Below are 20,946 nucleotides of genomic sequence, written 5' to 3'. Positions count from 1 at the left end.
TTCTACTTTAGATTCCAAGTTTCCAAATAATAATCTTTTTTTTAAATCTTCATTACATATTTACATACACCATTTTAATTAACTATCCTTAACAATTTGACAGAGATAGCTAATCCATTGTACAAAAGTTTTATAGTTATATACGTTTTTTTTCTTGAAGTGCAAAATCTTAATTGATTGCAAAATAGTTGTATGGCCTGCTCCTATTTGTTATATTCATACGTCTGGTAGATATAGCTTCAGCACTTGATTGCAAGTGTAGTATATATTCAATAAAAGAGAGTAAAAACATAGACTGAAAGATTTTCAAATTTTTCCTTATTCTCAGTTCAGCTCACACAAAATCCACTTCTGTCAGTCCCTTTGGCCACCTCAATTTTTTTCTTGAATATAATCAATTGACAAATTTAACAATCATTTAATCTCCTGAGGCACAGCATGATGCAGTTCTGCAAATTATCTGTTAGCATTATTTAGCTGAAAATCTCCACAAGTGGGCCATGCCACCAGTGGTTCTTCTGGAGGCTCACTGATGATGTTACCTAGTATGGTGATGAAACGTCTGAAAACAAACCTGCCAGCTCAGCGAGCAAACCTACATTCAGAATCTCCACCCTCCTCAGCTTTTCAACAGTGTTTCTGAACAACATTTATTTTTAAAAAGGACTGCTAAGACTATTCTGATGAATATGGCACAAGTACCGACCTGTGACATGTAAACATTGGCAGCTAGCCATTGTGTGGCTTTTGTTACTTAAGCAGTAATGCATGGAAGACTAGCACTATCATTGTAAAGACTACTTTCATTGAATTTCTGTAGATGGACAAATTCCATAGCAAATCCACTGACATACAAATGCTACACTGCTATGATGGAATAGGAAAAGTATGCTTCATGTTAAAGTATGCTTCATGTTAAGTCTAAACATCAAACTGCATAGCATGTTGTTACACTGATAGTAATTATCTTCAATAAATCATAATTTGAAGATAGGACAGTTTGATGCAAGTAATTTAAGATTCTTACTTGTAAGAAGCACTTTTTTCATTTCTCACATTTACTGATATTAATAGTGGGGAAAATAACAAGAATGAAAACACATATGTCCTTCAAATAACAGACGCCAAATACAACTTTTTTACTCAGGCCATTAATTTGGGACAATCGGCCACTTATGAATTAAATTGTTCATCAATTTTTAAAATTGACTCTTCAAAACGTTTATTTCTCCAGTTTTCCATCTTCCTCCTCTCCTTACTATTTCTGAAGACAATAATTACAGCCTTCCAGGTGATTATGTGGCACCCTGGACAGTAAAAGACAAAGAGCGGTTTAATTAATGGGGTCTTTTACAGTCAGTCCATCCTGACTGTCCACCATGGGTTGCTGACGAGCGGTCAAGTAGCGAAAACGTGTTCGCCTTGGCTTTTAGCCCTAATCACAGCCGACTCGTGTTGAAGGTGGGAGATCTTCCATTGTCCATTACCACCGAGGCGGTACGTCCAGTGTTGAAAATGGAAACTCTCTCTTGCTAAAACCCTACACTGTTACGGCTGACGTGTTTCGAAATCTAAAAAATAATTCTGATGAAAACATTAGGGGGTTATCTACACATTCGGTAACCAAGGGGACACATTTGCCCGTTGTGCGCGGCGGGGGGGGGCGTCACGGAGAATGAAATACTGCGGCCGCTGGAAACCTGAGATGAAAATAGAAAATGCTAGAAGTTGCAGTCCGTGGGCTCGAAACGTTCGGTGTCTCAGGGCATGGACCGAAACATCGACTCTTCTCCGCCACTCCAGACCTGTCGGGTTTATTTTTTAAAAAATGTCCCCCTTTCCAGCGCCCTGAGTTCGAATGAAGGTGGGAGTTGTCTTCTTCTCCTCTCCCTCCCCCCCAAAAGACAGAAACTTCTGGACTTTTTCAAAAAAAATGTCAACAACAGAGGCCCCTGGAGGAGGGGTGACGTCACCGGGCCGCAGCCGGGAGGCTGTAAACAGGTTCGGGCCGGATCACTCTGTGAGGGGGAGGGGATGGAACCTCCATCGTCGACTTCACTGCAGCTTCACCTTAACCTGGAATCGAAGCCGGGAACGCAGTTGTCAAATACACACACATTGTTTACATTTGCGATAGGTCTCCGCAACATTTTGACGATAAAAGTGTTAAGAGCCGGCTTCACCACGCCAACACACACCCCTGCCCTCCCAGCGCTGTGGAAGTTCCCGGCCCACTTCCGGTAGAAGGCCCAAAGCCGCGGGCGGAGATAAAACATCGGCGGCGGCGCTGGAGGCCTGCGGCAGCGAGAGGGATGAGAGGAGGCGGCTCTGTGGCCTGGGCTGCTGAGCGCAGGGACAGACACAGCCGGAGGCAGCAGCCACTGCAACACTAAAGCAAGCATCCAGCCCGGGCGATGGCTCTGTGCGGGGCGGCGGCGGCCGTGGCCGAGATTCTGCCGTGCGAAGTCATCGTTCACATCTTCTCCTTCCTGCCCCCCTGGGACCGGCTTCGGGCCTCGTCTGTCTGCTCCAGGTGGCGAGAGTGCCTCTTCTACCCGTCTCTGTGGCCCGAGCTGCGGCTCCGCCTGCGCGGCTCCGAGGCCGAGCGCTGCCGCCTTGACTTCCTCATGAAGAAGTGCGGCTCGTTCGTGCGGGAGCTGCGGGTGGAGTTCGAGGGCAGCGGATCTGAGAGTGCGGCGGAGCTGGGTGCCGGGGAGCTGGTCACCCTCAAGGCCTACGTGGACGAGATGGTGTGCGTCTTGAGGAGTATCCGGAGTAATCGCAACCTGCAAAAGCTGAGCGTTTTCGGGGACATCTACCTGCAGGAGCAGGGGGAGAAGCAGCCGCACGAGTAGGTGTCCGGGCAAAACTCTGGGGCTTGGGGATGTGTGAGGGAACAGAGTCGGGTTGGTCGCAGTCACTCCAGCGAACCGACAAACACTAGGAAGGGAGTAGTCGGGGAATTAGGAAAGAGTTCGAGGCTGGGGAATGGCATCGCCTGGGAAAAGCTTTTCTCCATTTATAACAAACGCTGGGATAGTTTGTGGATCCTCCGCTTTTCCACCGTCATCTTTACTTTGCATAATTCCAGAGAGAGGAATTTGTTGTGAAGTGATGTTGTTCAATTCATTGCATGTAACCTTTAGCATGATGGATGATCTGAATGAAGGGACTGGGGGCATTCTAGCGAAGTTTGCCGATAATGCGAAGTTAGGTGGACAGGCAGGTAGTACTGAGGAAGTGGGGAGGCTGCAGAAGGATCAAGACAGTTTGGAAGAGTGGTCCAGTAAATGGCTGGAATTCAACGTGAGCAAATACGAGGTCTTGCACTTTGGGGGAAAAAAAGAATACAAGCATGGACTACTTTCTAAACGGTGAGAAAATTCATAGTCAAAGTACAATGGGATCTGGGAGTGATAGTTGAGGATTCTCTAAAGGTAAACATGCAGGTTGAATTGAGAAAGTGAATGCAAAGTTGTCATTTATCTCAAGAGGGTTGGAATATAAAAGCAGTGATGTGCTACTGAGCCTTTATAAAGCTCTGGTTAGGCCCCATTTGGAGTACTGTGTCCAGTTTTGGTCCCCTCACCTCAGGAAGGACATACTGGCACTGGAGCGTGTCCAGTGAAGATTCACACGGATGATCCCTGGAATGGCAGGTCTAACATATGAGGAATGGCTGAGGATCCTGGGATTGTATTCATTGGAGCTTAGAAGGTTAAGGGGAGATCTAATAGAAACTTACAAGATAATACATGGCTTGGAAAGGGACGCTAAGAAATTGTTTCCGTTAAGTGAAGAGACTAGGACCTGTGGGCACAGCCTTGGAATTAGAGGGGGTAAATTCAGAACAGAAATGCGGAGACATTTCTTCAGCCAGAGAGTGGAATTCATTGCAGTGGAGGCTGGGACGCTAAATGGCTTCAAGGCTGAGATTGATAACTTCTTGAGGTCGCAAGGAATTAAGGGCTACGGGGAGAATGCTGGTAAGTGGAGTTGAAATGCCCATCAGCCATGATTAAATGGCGGAGTGGACTCGATGGCCTTACTTCCACTCATGTCTTATAGTAGGACAGATCGGGCTGAAGATGTGAATGGAGTGTGTACAGTGATAGTGTAGTGCTTTTGAAGTTAATACTCACCACCCCCACACTTTTTTTCCTCTTTGTGCCCATTATCACATACCCAGTTTAATGTTCTAAGCTCCAGGACTGCAGTTTGAGCCAACGTGGTTTTGTAATCTTTGTGTAAACCCGATTTAATAATATTCCCTCGCAGACACTTTCCATGAGGCTTTCTCAGTAATTGAGCCGAGAGTAGGGTCTGGGAAAGCACAGCAGGTCAAGCAGCATCCAAGGAACAGGAGAATTGACGTTTTGGGTAAGAGCCTTTCATAGGGCTCATTCCTTGACCTACTGTGCGTTCCTAGGACCCACTCTCCACTCTGATTTCCAGCAGCTGCTGTCCTCACTTTCTCCTGGTGTAATTGAGTCAAGTCCTTTTTTCAAATATTAACACTTTGTCCATTGTCATTTAGACTAGTTGTACTGCCCTTTCTATTCTTATACCTTTAGACTATCTAATTTCTTTTTAAAAGAATCTCCTACTGCTAATGCATTTTTAGGGTTGGGACTGTATGTTGAGAGCCATTGAATTGATTTGCTTCAGCCTATTTCGTTTTCAAATGTCTTCTCTACTCAAATCAATACAAGGATCCTCCCAAATGATAGTATACCACATAAATATTGTCATGAGCAAAATGCTGTGCCTGCTGGAAGTCTGGAGTAAAGCAATGCAAGGACATACTCTGCAAATCTTGTAGCATTTGTGCAGAGAAAAATGGTCAATGTTTTAAGCTGGTAATCTTGTTTTGAGTAGACTTCCTGCAAATGTACAAGTAAACTAAAAGATACATGCTGGTCTTTTTTTCTTCATGGGCTGAAGATGTTGCTGACTGACTCGGCAGCATTTATTGCCCATCTCTAATTATCTTGGACAGTTGAGTTAACCATTATAGCTGTGGGTATGGAGCCACGTGTAGGCCTGGCCATATAAGGATGACCGTTTTTTTTAAAGGGCATTATGAATCAGATGGATTTTCCCAATGATTGACAATGGATTCATGGTCATTAGACTCCAATTTCAGAATTTAAAAAAAAATCGAATTCAAATTTCACCATCTGTGACAAGATTTGAACTCTGATCCCCAATCACTTTCTGGGTCTCTGGAATAACAGTCCAGCAATAATACTATCAGGCCATCATCTTCCCCTTTTCAACGTAGTTATACCTTATATTGTCCGTTGATTAGAGAAGGCCTCGAGTACGACTTAACTTTGAACTTTCACAAGCTACACATGTGCATAATTCTGAGAAGCACGCAGTCAGTGATTCCATAATCCCCCATGTCCAAATGCTTATCACTACCCTGCTGTAAATAGTGTGCTGGAAATGAAACTCCACAATCCACAAGTCATCTCATTTAGATTATGATCGATTTTTAATATCAAAGATGGTTCATGCTTGACTGATTATCATTGAAGGTAAAATAAAACTCTCGGTTTCATCAGTTAACCAGAAAGCTAAATAAATATTTAATGACCAACTTGTCCTGTAATATGGCCAAAAATAGATTATTGATTACTAATTCAAACTTAAACTATATTCCTTGAACCGAACACTCTTTTGCACACAGAATGGACAAGACAGATCAAACATTCTGGGAATATGATGATTAGAAAACCTTAGTTAAGGTCAAGTTTTATAGATCAGAGTATAATGGAAGGAGATTACTTTTTTCAAACTTTAATGGTGATGTCATGCAATGTTGACTGCTACAATACTCAATTTGGTAGCTAGTCACTTGTCACAGCTTTGGTTGAAACTAAAAGACTTTTCTTTTTGCAGAGTGTTATTTAGCATTGACTTCCAGTTGTGTGTGCTCCTTTCAGCTCAGACAAATGGCTACTTAAGCCAATCAAAGTAGATTGCGCCATTATTTGTTTCCAAAGATGTGGATGACAGATTTTGTTCACTTTTAGAATTAGATGCGATTAATACAAGGCAGATCAGGATCATATGAGGTGGATTTAATCTGAGGAAGGGTTGCTTTTAGTATAAGTTGAATTCTTAGTGGACAATGAAACGAAAGTATACTTTTGTTTATCTAGCCTTTGTGAATGAGATGGGATATGTCAATGACTACAATTGAGCCAAGAATTTGAATTGACATCTTCTCTTTATACCTCTGGGTTGACTAACTTTAAGTTCCCTAAAGCCAGCTGTTCTGAACTAAACAATTTTTATTGCCCAGGAATTTATACATTGTGCCATGAAATTAACCTTTCTTTGCAGGAATAGCCAATTAAATTTGAAAGTTAGTGGAAACTAAATACATTAAATAGTGGGTATTGGTATCAGTCATCCAAATGTTCTGATTTTTTTGGTTTAAATAGGAAGATGGTTTGCTTTTGCACTTGCATCTTTAGTAATTCCTTCATCGATTTCAAATAGACATGAGGATCAAAAGATCTAAGTTTAAAAATGAAATTACTCTGGTCCTCTTATTACCTTGGACTATGTTGTAGAATCAAATCTTGCTTCCCATTAAATTCTCTTTGCCAAATTGTGAATGTATCAAGGGCTTTATTTCTAATAAACATTTCTCATGAAAAATGCCAAAAGTATTAACAATATTTATACTCTTACCACAAGTAGAACCACTTAACCAATATTTTAAATAATAAAATGAATGTTAATTCTATGCTTAACACAATCACTTGCATTTTATATAAAATGATTGGATTAAATTTAGAAATTAATGGAAAGAACTTGACTTTCTGGATAACCTTTTTTTTTATATTTTTCCCTTCCCTACACTTTCTCACTGTTTAATGTTTAACATGTTTTTTCTTAACATTTTCTGTCTTCGAATTTCATTTTCTTTTTCTCATTTCTATTTTTTTAGATCGATACTTAACTCAAAGTCTGAGCAGATTATTTTTTCCCCTCCCCCCAGTCTGCAGCCATTGGTTCTTCGGTATGCTAAAGAATATATTCTGCTGGTCCAGTTTATATTAAAAATGTAGTTCTCATACCAGTGGAATTTTTGTCCCTTTATTAAAGGTAAGGTTTGCTAGGATATAATGTATTAAAGGGCTATTGATACAGAAACAAATTGATTACCATATTAAAAGTTAGCCCCCCCTCCCCCATGGAAAGAAGTGGGTTTGAAAATTAGTTTGCTAGCGTATTTTCAGGTGGCTATTGAAGCAAAACATCATTTTGAAAGAATCAAATACCCAAGTGCAATATCACTACTTTGGCTTGGTTTCAAAAAAAAATTGACACAGGTTGGAAAGTACAGAAAATTGTTTGCAAATTAAAATGTTAGTTTTGGGCTTGATACCATGCGATGTTTCATTTCACAGCATTTTAAATTATAGACTTTTCGAAGTACAAGAGAATTGGTTAGGAATTGTGGAGTAATTATTTTGGAATAGTTTAGAGGCTGAGAAGCAAACCTTTGATCAAAAGGGCTATTGTGTAGGTTTGTTGCTATGGTTAGTTTCAGGGTGTGTAGCGTAGATTGAATTGCATATTTGCACGTCTGCAGCTTGTCTGCAGTGAGTGGTTGTACTAAAGTAATATGGATGGCAATTGTGTATACAGCAGAGCATTTAACCCTGGTAGTTTTAAGGTTTTGTGGGAACTTGCATTTCATTGCAGACAATAAAGTTTTGGCTTGGTTGGTTGCCTTATGTAACCTGTTGACTTGACAAATAGTATAGTGGGATTTGTACCCGTTCTTCCTGTGGCCTTTTTCTTTTTGCTTTGGTGTTTGAGCAGAAAGAAGGCATTTCTCCAAGAAGTTGGAAAAGCACCTGAAGCAGCATTTGGTCTGTTAGTGCCTTGTAAGAACTTTAACTGCAAATTGGTAGCTTTTGTCGGCACTTGGTAGCAATAGATTAGTTTATTTAGTCACCAGATGACGTGGGTGGATTTGAAAGGAGAACAATTCAAGAATTAATGGTATGTTTTAAGCAGCTCATTCCCCTGATAAGAGTATTAATCTGTGCTCTATACTTTTTTGAAATAACTCCCTAAAACCAGGTATGATCTGGTTTCAGTTTGTAAAGATGACCCTGCTAACCTTTTTGGGCTGTAACTGCCATTTTCTCTCTACTGGTAAGTATCACAATGGAAATAAATGAATCATTGTTTTGAGATTGCAGCTGAAAATTGTCCAACTCCAAAGAAGTGTCTCAGGAAATCATACATTGCATTCTGGGAATTTTTTAAAACAACAAATCACTTAATTTGAGTTTTGAATAAGAACTGTGCATGGGAAATTTTGAATTAAAATATTATGACTTTTAAATTTCCTGTTCCATCTTTGTTTAAACAGTTTTTAATGGCTAGTTTGAAGCTGCATTCTCAGCTCTTGCACTGTCTGGTATTGTTTCAATTAACGTCACACTTTTTTGATTAACTAAAGCTTCTCAATTTCTAACTTGCCCAGAGTCTATTTTAAAATTTCTATTATCTATATACTCTCTCCAAAAGAACATCATTAAAGTGAATGGTAAAGCAAGGGGAGTTCCCAAATGGGGCAATTATTTTTCTCTTTAGAGAAGCTATAAAAGCATAGTGAGTTTATAACTGCAGATGGTTTTCCATAAAATGGAAAACAATTAATTTAAACTGGATTACTGTGAGACACAGGAAAGTTCAATATCTGGAAACTACAACCAAAATGTATAGTAATCTGACCATCAGGTTAATAACAGAATAAGCTCATTATGTTGAAATGTAGTCTTAAACTACAAAGTTAAATAGAATTGGCTATAAATTAGTATTAAATGGCATTTATTAAGCAAATGTGCAGTTGCTAGTTGAGCTGCATGGCTTTCCTGTTTGTTCATGCTGTTTCCAATATGATGTGCATTCTGTCCCAGACAGTTTTTAAATGGTTCTGGGGCTTTGGACTTGCAAATCTAATTGTTGGTAATACCTAGAAATGTAGCAATTGTAATGCTTTTGTTTATTGCAGAATCCAACAATTGATTGAAGAGCTATTGGGAAATTCCAAACATCTGAAATGGCTCTCCCTTGGGTTTATGATGGAGGTAGTAACTCCCACAACATTAGCAGCCTTGCCTCAGTCCAGTGCCAATTGCATTGAACACCTGAGTCTCCTGGATACCCATTTTATTAACAAATCCCCAGTTGTTGAGGCAGTTGAGTTGGAGCGCTTTTTAAACCTGCGATCGCTTGCATTGGATTTCTGCGATTTTACTGCTGATGTGACACGAGTACTCGCCAACAGCAACCACGTGCCTTTGCATAGGTTGTCTCTCTTGATGTCCAACGTACATGTTTTAGATAACATGCCACAAGATGCAGATTGGAAGGTGCTTACCAGGCACTGTGCAAATCTTCATGTTTACATCATGGCTTTTAATGTCAGGAATGACATTTTACTAAGAATTCTGAAGCCGAGTATACCTTTAGAGAGAATTCATTTTGACAGCTCAACTAATGGTATTTCAGGTGATGTGGTAGATCTCATAACCCAGCAGTATAACAAATCCCTTACCCACCTCCTCCTCATAAAGGATGTAGAGCAAGGCATCAATGGTTTTCCAGATGTCGGCAGTGACCGAAATGAAGACCCCATGGTAATTTTGGCATGGAAGTGTAGAAAACTCTCTCACCTCTCAATCCATGGTAAGCAATACTTTTGATTATTTCAATGTATTAATATTAGTGAATTAAATACATTTCCTTTTTGAATTGAATGTGCATGTTTGGTGTTTGAATCAAACAATTTTGCATGTTGAGACTCTGGTTATAGAATGCATAACTATGAAAGGAAAGACAAAAGCAATGTCAGAAATTCAATGCAAAGTCACATCTGAGTCTTGTCACATATGCTGCACTCATAACTCTTCATTAAGATGAAGTAATGTAGATTCTGGGAGATTATGGCACTGGCTTTTGAGCATTCTGCCTGACTCTCACTTTACCTAATGTTACGTACATGTTACCGACGCTGCACTAGTGACATTTCACATAGCATCTTTTATCATAACTCACTGTCATGCTGAATAATGGAATTTTTGTAACCATATGGTCACAAGTGACTGCATTAATGAGCCAAACGCCTTTTCAGTTGGGTAGTGCATTAGTAACTGCTTTGAATTTGAACTCCATAAAAGCTTGTGGAAGGATTTTTGCAGCAGTATTTTTGTAAGGTAAATTAGTTTCAAGAATATTGGAACTTTGGTTCATTTTTCTTTTTTAATTTAAATAAACTACAACTTGGTTTCTCTTTGGAAATTAGTAAATTTTTGGAATAAACTTGTAGCCTTTAACTTGTAACTTTTTTGCATTTTCAAATTCAGTAACTTTTTTTTGTTTTCAATTTACAATCTAGGATATGTTGTTTGGGCCCACAATCTCATTGCTATCGCTCGGCTTCGTGGACCAGGACTGCAAGTCCTGGAAGTCACTGAGGAGAGCATTAATTTTGATGCTGCGATGACTCCCCTGGATGGGGATCCTATGCATAATCTCATTGAAGAAGTATCCTTAGGTTTGGGAAAACGATGGCATCCAGTAATGAAAAATGAAATTCTTTATGTTTTCAGTGAGACCGCTCGTTATTTTTACAAGGAAATGCAGCGCTTCAGTGAAGGCATTTAGCATTTCAAAACTTGTGTATTAGAGGGCCCTGCATTTTCAATAACTTAACATTTACATGTGCTGTTAATTAGTATTAGTTATATATAAAGTGTGTATCCTGCTTAATCTGTAAATGTAGTTGGTATTGGTTTAGAAGTAGATGTGGCAAGAGTCACTGGATTTTCTCTGTCAGCGCCTGTGTCAACTGCCAAAGAAAACAGAATGAAGAAGTGCCCACATGCTGGCAGGGGCAGGCCAATGGCTGGTCAGCCAGAACCTACGAGTTTAAAAGGTCGAATTTTCGACCTGCGGTACACAGCTGTGCTGTGGCTCAGTCAACAACTTTACAGCTCTTAAACGAACGTGCACCTGGTTCACTGTGAATAGTGAATACAAAAAAAATCAGTTCTAACAAAGCTATGAGCTGCTGCTATGATTTTGAGAACATTCCACTAGGATAACTTAAATCTTGTTAAAGCAAGAGGCTTTAAAAGCCGCAATGTTCAGGGCAACCGCGGGTACAGTCGTGGTCTCTGTGAGACTAGCACCTGACCCCAGTTTTAAGTGGTACGAATGTTGTGCATTTAATGTAAGGACAGCCAGTATTACTCAGTGTGGCCATCATGCTGCCCAGCAGTGCTGTGACCTGGCTGCTTTGTATAAGCTTGTAAAACAAATTTACTGTATGCAACATATGTCAAGATTCTATTTATGAAGAAAGTGTGAGTGGTGATTGTTTCAAATGGTTTTACCATCTTGTGTCAATGATGCATTTTGACAGGTGTGCATTATGTTGCATGTCTCCAGTGATTAATGCACTTACCATGCGGATTTTATATGTACATCTGTAGAGTGGATCCACTGGTGCAATGTATGAAAATGCCAGATGTGGTGAGATTTTATCATTGAATGAGATCATATGAAATACTGACAGAAAATGTGAGGAAAGCAGTTGAATGTTAAATTAATGTTTAAGTTTGTGTTGACTGTTTATTGTTTAATCTATCAATAAAGCATTCAAATTACTTAATGTTTAGTGCTAAAGTTTTGGGAATTTACAATAAAGTTGAGCTATATCATGTGCACATGGCAAAAAATGCATGTGCTGACAGTAAAATACATTGGTTTTCAAAAGTTTAGCCTTTTGCATACATTTACTGTATTTGCAGTAAAGTATGGCTGCAAGCTATAACAATTGGTTTCTATTCCTTACACTCTTGTTGGAAATCTCTAATGCTTCCTGAGATATTTGCACATCAAATAGAAAATTGTATTGCTGGTGGGTTTTTACCATAACTAGGTAAAGATAAAGTTGAATTTCTCCCAGATGACCTCCATAGGGAGAGAGATGACTAGTGAATTTTAACCTGAATGTCACCATGTCATGAAGGTAGAACCTTCATGGTGACTTTAGCAGTGTGTAAATTGAACCTGTGCTATTAGTGTCACTGTTCATCACTAACTAGCTATTATACCACACATTCCATTACTTTAAAATTTTGCTGATAGGAAAAATTTATCTTTTCGAAGACTTCTAGCATTTGAGTTTGAAAACAATGTGGTGTAGTCTTTTTAGCTGGCTGAAGGCAAGGGGGAAAATGGCACCGGCAGCTACTGAGGGACTTTGGAGCATGTATGGATGTAAAATGCTTTAAGCATAGAACATGGGGAACGAGGTAATTCTTTAAATCAAGAATAACATGGATTTAGAATTTGGGTGGGGTGTTCCAGTGGTGCTAATTCTTTTGTTCCCTGCTTGTGTTCCACTTGATACTGTTCTTTCACTCATTAGATTAAATCTTGGACAGCCTTTCCTAATGCACCTTTTTTTGGTGTAGCTATGCCACCTAGACTACAGAAGTCAAGATGACTCTCCTACCTTTAAGAGCAATTATTATGGCCACAAATGTTAGAACTAGTGATGCTCACATTGTGTGCAAATTAACAACTTTGTAGGGGGAAGAAATTGATGTTGGGACTCTGATATATCCAGTACATTTCAGGTGTTCAATGCAACTTGCATTGAATTGCAAACTGGTGTAAGGTCCTGTTCACAGTTAAGTTAATCCAGTGAGCAATTTTTTTAAGATCATTGTGCACCTACACCATGGTTTGAGTATTCATGGATCCTCTTCCTGATTAACCACTAAAATAGATGTGTTTTACTGTCAAACTTTGAGATTGCTTAACTCTTATCTAACCTATTGCATCGGTGTTTAACAAGTAACTTTTGATAGGTTTGCTATATCTTCATACTTTCTACTGAAGCAGATTTAAGGTCTTAATTTAGGGGTGGAGAATTGTTTTTGCTTTTGAACACTTCTTGGCTTCTGTTGGATGAACTTACAGGGTTCAGCTAACAGTTGTTCTTCCCTTTCCACATGGTTTTGTTCAGCAGACATTTTCAGGCCATTATTGAACTCTATATTCCCACCTGACTGTGCTATCCCACCTAGTTATGCTCATTGATTTAAAGGTTGCAAAGGCAGTGACTTGAAGCAATGTTTACTGTTTCTCCACCACCCATTTCAGATTGGGTTTTTAACATTGTTAGCCCTTCAGTCTATCAATATCATTGAGTTTTAAACAAGTGATTTTTGGAATTGGCAATAAAGAAAATAGCACTAACCTAACTACAAAATGATTAAACAATTTGCTTTTTCCACTTCACTCTTTACAATTTACTTTTCATCTATTTGATATCCTGCACTGACACTCCCAGTGCAAAGATGTGATACATGCATATAAATTGACCTCCACAGAAATGGCACACAAGGGTGGGTTTCTTCAGTGTTGCCTACAGTTATTTGACTTCACTTGAACCCAGACCTTCTAGCCCAGGGGTAGATATGCTACAATGCCACAAACCTATATATTTTATTCCTAGGATGTGAAAAATCACCTCTTTAAAAAGAAATGTTCCATTGTTTGCCATTCAACAAACTATCAATAGTTGAAAGTGCTTCAAATGGCATGATGGAAACTAGCTATAATTTCTAGAATTTGTCTAGGAATACCAGAGTTGGCTTTAGATAATTAAACTATAGTAAGTGACTAATTTTCATTCAATGTGAAGTAGCTTTGAAATGTCAAACAAGTTCAAGCAGAAAAGGTGATTTGTAGAACTAGTCAAAGTTGTAAAATCCCATAACTGATTACCTTCATTCCAATGTATAGATGTCTGTATGAAAAAATTACACATCTAAAAAGTTGTTTAAATCAAGCACTTGTCTTATTTTCAGTATTTTACAATAAACTTTTATATTCTAAATGTTCTTCAAACATTCCTTCTTATATTAAGAGTATAAATCTGCATTTACATCAGTGGAATTAAGCACAGCACCACTTTTCAACACATGGTATTTTCTGGTTAAGATCTCTTGCACTTCAAATACTGTTGCTTTAAAAAAAATCATAGCACTTACAAATTCCACACAACTACAGCATACAATGCTGTTAATGCATGGTAAACTACTGTACAATGGCAAGCTAAGTGCACAGTAAAAGTTTAAAATTTCATTAAGTCTCCTGAGTTGTGCAACTTGTAAACAGCACTTTTGTCAGAATGTGTCTTTATTCCAAATTGGAAAGTCCATATTAAATATTAACCAATTAAAGTTATTTATAATTCACATCTTTAATGTACATTTGACTCAACATGGCTAGAGGTTTTTATTCCCCTCACCTAATTCATTTTTCTTCTGATGGGTGTTCTGGTGCAGAAAACTTGGGTACAGGCTGCCGAGATGGGAGAAGACCACTTGGTACATCTAGAAGTTGTCTTGGTGGAAGAAATGTAGGCTGAGGCAGTGGGAGATGATTTACTCCTGCCTGTACTGGATCTCTCACTAAAACAAAAGTACAGATAAGTTATTCTCAATTAGTGCAGCATTTTATTCAGCCAGTTAACTTGTTATTGCTTTCAATAACCAATTGGGAAAGTTGAACACAACCTCCAGGAAGACCTTTTCTATCTAATTTCTAGGATATTAATAGATTTTGTTTGATTGAAATATTACAACCTACATAGGGAGCAAAGCCATAAGTAGCTAAATTTGTAGACTACACCAAGTAGCTGCAAGTTGAGTGCAATGTAGGAAAAGATAAAGTTGTTCACTTGGCAAAAAAGAACAAGGTCAAAAAAATAAACTTAAATGAAAAATGACAATTCTAAGGTGCAGAGAAGTGTTCTAGTATGAGTCCAAATCAATAGGCAGGTCGAGCCTGTAATCAAAGTAGTTAATAGGGTGCTATCCTTTGAGAAATTAGTAAGTCCCCTGTATTTCACTGCCTAAGAGAACAAAGCCACAGTATTTTAGAGTTTCTTGGACAAAAGACTTTACATTCAGGATAACATAACTTGACAGCCCAAAATAAAACTTGTTCAACATGGGTAGTGTGATTGAATACCCCACAGCACAAATGCAATCAAGAGATTTCAGTAACTACTCCCAGATATTAATGAGAGGGGGACAGAGGGAGGAGGGACAGAGAGACGGTGACAGAGAGGTAGCAGAGAGAGAGGGCGACAGTGAGAGGGGTCAGATTCCCCAATTTTTCACTTTTGCTGATCCAACCCTTGACTAAAACAGTTGAGTGTTTCAATCAATTTATCAGTCCAATATGTCTGTGCTGATCAGATATCCAAAATATTTGGCTGATATCCCTTCCTATCGTGTCCCTATTCAGATATTTTTAAAATGTTTTAAATTTTGTAATTGTATCCCCATACACATGCCACCCTGAAAAACTTGCCTTTCAGGTCCCTTTTAAAATCTTTCCAGTCTCACATTAAACCTCTGCCCTCCAGTTCTGGACTCCTCTATCCTGTGAAAAAGACTGGGTCTTCACCCTATTCACTCCCCTTGTGATTTTATAAGCCTCTATAAGGTCACCCCTTAGCCTCTTACACTCCAGGGGTAAAAAAGCCCCAGCCTATTGAGCCTCTTCCTATACCTCAAACTCTCCAATTCTGGCAACATCCTTGTAAATCTTTTCTGAACCATTTCAATTTTAAACAACAACTTTCCAATAGCAGGGAGACCAGAACTTTAAGAATATTGCGTTGTGGCCTCAAAGTGTCCTATACAGCTGTAACACTGCATCCCAACTTCTACACAATGTACTGACCAAGAAGGCAAGCATGTCAAACACTACTAAACAGGGTTATGAAGAAGGCAGCTCCACTTTCAAGGAACTGTGCACCTGGACCACTAAACCTCTTTGTTTGGCAACACTCCCCAAGGCCCTACAATTAACAAAATGCAACACCTCACATTTATTTGAAATAAACTCCTTGGCCCATTTGATCAGGGTCACATATTCTGAGATAACCTTCCTCACTGTACCACCAATTTTGGTGTCACCTGCAAACTGATTAACAAGATGCAATTGAGGTAAGTTATTGTGGCAGAGAAGCAGAAGCTTATTAAAATAGTGCTTGCTATACCGAAATACTGAGTCCAAATGGAAAGTCCTTCACACCCTAGACCTAGTGAAGAACTGGAGAAATCCCTTCCTCAAAGCAAAACACTCCCTTAAAGCTTGCACAATGTTCACATGTGTACTAAATCCATAAATGAAATACATCTGCTCACTAGATTCCTTATGATCTGGGGGGAAAAAAGCATAAAAGAGGCAATAAAAATTGTCCTGAACATTTATCAACTTTCCATACAGGATGTATACCACTTCTTATCAAGATGACCAAAAACGTTGTCAAAAACAGCTTGGATTCTTCAGAAGATATTCTCTGGGAAGACCCAGTACAGTTCAAGGCCTGATAGAATATTAGCACCTTAGTTGAGACCAGCAATGTTGTGCACTTGGGAATCTGAAAAATGTCAAGTATTTACTAATGGAATGAAGCCAGCAGGTTCCACATTTCAAAGCAAACAAATTATATTGTATAAGAAACATAAAATAGGCTTATACTTTACGCATATAAACTTTACACTTAAATTCTCAACAGAACCTCAACTTTCGCCTAATTATTTCCCCACAGTGTATTTGGTTACTTATCAAGTTCTTGAAAGTTTCTTTACTTCTGAGACTAAAATGCCATAGCTCTCAGGAATTTTCAGCATTCCTCCTGTCCCTCCAGGGTATGAGCTTTATTGGACTCCTTCCACTAGCCTTCAGCTAATCAACTCTCTCCAGTGTCCCTTGAGCACCTTATGTCTATGGACGCTCCATCTCCAGAGTGGGTTTCGTTGCATTCCAACTTAGTTCTGTCCCCTCAGAAATACTATTAGTTTCTGGAGCTAGAACTTAATTCCTGCTTGAAACAGAACCATAATCACAATCCCTATAATTAACCTCTGTATGACATTTCCACCGCCCTGCCGCCCCCCCCCCCTATTGTTTATCTCAGGAGGTAGTTTGGTCATATAATAACTTGCTGAAAGTTATAGGCTGATTTTTTTAAATTTTAAAAACAATTCACCTTGCAAAAAATCTATAGCTCTTAAAAAGGATCAGCATCCCAACAGAATATATATTTTATTCAAATTGCCCAAATGTACATGGGCAACACAAGAGTTAAACTATAATAAATAAATTCCAATTCAAATTTTTTGGGCAAAGACAATTCCAACATCAAAAGCCTCAACATATGTAGCTTTAGATCCACGTTGGCTGTAGTGATATGCCCAAGGATGATGATCATAGTGGTCCAAATTATCAACAAGCGATGCTAAATTTTACAACAGCCAATTAGGTCAGGTCCTAGACTGTCAGCTGAAATTCATGGCCAGGATAGATAAAGTGGGCCATTTTACTCTCACAATATGTTCAACTTGATTGCAATTTAAATTAATAGCAGCACTTACTGAATTTAGTTTTGATAAACAAAGTTACAATACTCTAGATTTTAGCAATTTGCTCCATTCAGGAAATAGTTCCCGTATGTAATTCTCCATTTTTGTTGGATTGCCTTTAATTTGTCCCTAGGATCCTTACACACCTTTTGATCCACAAACAAAATCTTCCCATATCTGTGTGGGCTTCCTCTGGGTCTTCGACTTCCTCCCAAGTCCAAATATGTGGGGGTTAGGTGAATTGGCCGTGTTAAATTGCCCATAGTGTTCAGGGATGGGTAGGTTACTCTTCGGAGGGTCGGTGTGGACTTGTTGGACCGAAAGGCCTGTTTCCACACTGTAGGGATTCTATGATTCCAATAATAGGTCCAACTTCCAACGTTAGGAAGGCAGTCCTCTAATGAAGCACCCAATAAGTCTTTAGAAATTTGACATGGAATCCCATTTATTTTGTGAACACAGAATCTGTGTTCTACAGGTTTTAATTTGATTCCTTATATGTTCGGGCATTATTAACTAGGCCAGTATATTTTTTCTTCTCTTCAACTGCTTTGGAGAAGGGGATGGTGAGTTCGTTTTTTAAAGTCTGTGACATTTAGAAAAATCCACAGTGCTGTTCGAGAGGGAGTTCTAGGATTTTGACTGAGCAGCAGTGATTGGATGGTGATTTGTTCCATGTCAGGATGGTGTGTAATTTGAAACTGAACTTAGATGTTACTCCCATGCATTGCCTACACTTATTCTTCTACATAGTAAAGGTCATGGGTTTTGGAAGCTGATGTTGAAAGAGCCTTGAGTTACACATTATCGCTACCAAGTATCAGTGGTAAAAGGAATGAATGTTTAAGGTAGTTAATAGGGTACCAATCAAGCAAGCTTTCAGTGTTGTTGGAAACATACTCATCCAGGAAAATAGGGAATATTCCATAATTCTCTTAACTTGTGCCTTTATATATGGCAAACAGACTTTGGGGAATCAGGAACTGAGTTACACACCTTAGAATCCTGATGTGCTGTTGTAGCCACAGTATTTATATGGTTAGTGCAGTTCAACTTCTGGTCAATGATAATCCGCAGGATATAGATGGTGGGGGATTCAGCAATGATAATGTCACTGAATGGTAAGGAGAGACAGTTAGATTCTCTATTGCTAGTGACGGTCTTTGTTTGGCAGTTGTGGCATGAATGTTGCTTGCTGTTTAACAGCTTAAGCCTGAATGTTGTCCAGGTCTTATTGCAGATGGACACAAACAGTGTTGAAAAGCTTGCCATCATTAGAGAACATTTCTACTTCTGACTTTATAGATTGAGGGAAGATCATTGATGAAGGAAAGATAGTTTGTCTTAGAACTGTACCCTGACAAACTCAACAGTCACGTCCTGGAAATAGGATAATTGAGCTCTAACAAGCACAATCATCTTTTTCTGAGGATCCTTGATGATGCACTCAGATTAACTATTACCATGTTGACAAGGGCAATTACTTTACCTCACCTCTGGAGTTTAGATGAAGGCCCAATTATCTGTTGCAGGAAAGCATGAGTAAATTATGGATTAACAAAATTATGGTTATCTCCACTGCACTTTTATCTGGAGGCTCGGGATCATAAATTTCTGTAGGTATAGGGAGAAATGTGTCTTGGCTATAATGGAGTTTGTTCTGCCACTCAAGCCTCACCTACAGAAGATAGTTAGAGTCATAGAGTCAAACAGACCCTTTGGTCCAACTAGTTAACGCCAACCATGTTCCAAAACCAAACTAGTCCCACTTAAATAAAATTAATACAATCATCTAAAGATAGTTCATCTGCTATTTAGATCATTTTTCAGCACCTGAGATGAATGTTTACAAATAATCTTATTTTATACTGTCACCAAATGGATAAATAGATGAGTATACTTACTTCCCATGGCAGGATGAGGTGGTAAACCAAAAGCTCTTAGAGGGATGTGTTCTGGAAGACCATAGATTCCACTACGTGGACGAAGTGGAATTCCCCTGGGCAGGAAGTGACCTCGTGGATCAAAAGGTAAGGAAGGTATTTGCTTAGCAGAAGCAGCTGCAAAACCAGGTCTAACTCCAAAGTCAGGTTCAGTAGGTAGGGTTTGGTTTATAGATATACTTGATGTGCCCTGCAGAAAAGATCACACTTTATTTAATCTGTCATAATAAATCTAAAAATGAAATAAAATGAGCTGTGTAATCAAGTTAAAAATACAAAGCTTGTTGGAAGTTGTGGGATTTTCTCAGTTGGATACATGGTTTGTGTTCTTGGTGACATTTAAAAGGCAAGAGGCAATGGGGAGAGAAGAGCATAAAAAGTAAGACAGTAATAATACATGAAGTAGACTTGCATGGACTTGTGTCTGATTCCCTGGAGCAGAATTTGAAATTTCCATGCTACTTTCCAGCGTTGAGCATTCACCTGTTCAAATCAAAAATTTATAATAAAGTTATTTATAAATTATGTTTTATCATATCAGGACAATTACAAATGCAATGGTATCCTCATCGATTTTCTACACTTTCCTGTGACTAATTTATTTCTCTTTAGTACTAAGAGAAATTAGCAAATTGCAAACACTACACAATACACACCCATACATACATATGGAGAGGATAGAAAGTACATTCAGCACCCTGTTGTAGCAGTACAATAGTTTATGATTACCTACCAACTTTGATAAAACATGATGTGGAATGATCAAAGCAAGACTGCCATGTGACTGATTGAAAGAACTTAACCTTTCATTTAACTTTTAAGGGATTAGTGAAATGATAAAGGAGTGAACCAACTAATCTTGCCAAATAGGAAAGGTTTAGAAAACAATAAAAAAACCCCATAAAATATGATTATCTTCTTCCCAAAATGAACGAATGGAACGCAAAGATTAAATTTAGAAATTAAATGAGTGCACAAATACCAGAATTAGATTTAGTACTTTACATTTTAAAAATTTAACTAATAAATTTATGATATGGTTTAAACATTAAAGTACATCTTCTTTCACTGTTATTTAGACTTTGTAATGCCTGCATTTTTCAGCCACTTTGCTCTAATACTTTTCTCATTGGGGGAATGAAAATTGGATTTAAATAAAAGCAAAATATTATTGATTTTGGAAATCTGAAATAAAAACAGAAAATGCTAGAGAAACTCAGATCTTGCAACATTTACAGAGAGAGAAAAACACAAAAAGTTAACATTGCAAGTCCAATACAAAGAAGTTGTAAAAAGTCAGAAATGTCACATCGGCTCGAAATGTTAACTCAGTTTCTGTCTCCACAGGTGCTGCCAGACATGCTGAGTTTCTCCAGCACTGTCAATTTTTATTTCAAATCTCAAGCATCCACCATACTCTGTTTTTATTTCACTGTTAAGAATACGTTTGTCAAAGTAATATTTTAGGCCTATTTAAATTTAAATTTTAGAAGTATGAA

The 20,946-nt window shown here is 38.6% G+C and overlaps 2 protein-coding genes across 2 annotated transcripts in view; one reads left to right on the top strand and one right to left on the bottom strand.

Annotated features, from left to right (window-relative positions):
- Positions 1 to 1,841: 1,841 nt before the first annotated feature.
- LOC122553664 (F-box only protein 33) lies at positions 1,842 to 13,961 on the top strand. Its single transcript, XM_043697811.1, has 3 exons — positions 1,842 to 2,851; positions 9,053 to 9,729; positions 10,439 to 13,961. Exons 1-3 carry the CDS (start codon positions 2,415 to 2,417, stop codon positions 10,705 to 10,707), a joined length of 1,383 nt encoding a protein of 460 aa, XP_043553746.1. The 5' UTR covers positions 1,842 to 2,414; the 3' UTR covers positions 10,708 to 13,961.
- Positions 13,962 to 14,241: 280 nt separating this feature from the next.
- The window catches only part of ctage5 (CTAGE family, member 5), a 53,170-nt gene continuing 46,465 nt past the window's right edge, over positions 14,242 to 20,946 (bottom strand). Inside the window, exons 25-27 of the mRNA XM_043698441.1 lie at positions 19,845 to 19,930; positions 19,409 to 19,637; positions 14,242 to 14,534 (exon numbers count right to left, since the gene is read on the bottom strand). Coding sequence (XP_043554376.1) covers positions 14,377 to 14,534; positions 19,409 to 19,637; positions 19,845 to 19,930 — 473 coding nt within the window. The 3' untranslated portion in view covers positions 14,242 to 14,376. The remainder of the gene's footprint in view (positions 14,535 to 19,408; positions 19,638 to 19,844; positions 19,931 to 20,946) is intronic.

Source organism: Chiloscyllium plagiosum, chromosome 10, assembly GCF_004010195.1.
Source record: "Chiloscyllium plagiosum isolate BGI_BamShark_2017 chromosome 10, ASM401019v2, whole genome shotgun sequence".
NCBI lineage: Eukaryota > Metazoa > Chordata > Chondrichthyes > Orectolobiformes > Hemiscylliidae > Chiloscyllium > Chiloscyllium plagiosum.
The sequence above is the reverse complement of the archived record's forward strand: the minus strand, read 5'-3'. Positions and strand labels throughout refer to the sequence as shown.

Bases quoted from the DNA above. Each gene is read 5' to 3' on its own strand.
- LOC122553664 (XM_043697811.1), top strand. From the start codon at position 2,415: ATGGCTCTGTGCGGGGCGGCGGCGGCCGTGGCCGAGATTCTGCCGTGC. The intron at 2,852-9,052 runs GTAGGTGTCCGG...TGTTTATTGCAG, and splicing joins GGGGAGAAGCAGCCGCACGA to AATCCAACAATTGATTGAAG. The intron at 9,730-10,438 runs GTAAGCAATACT...TTTACAATCTAG, and splicing joins CTCTCACCTCTCAATCCATG to GATATGTTGTTTGGGCCCAC.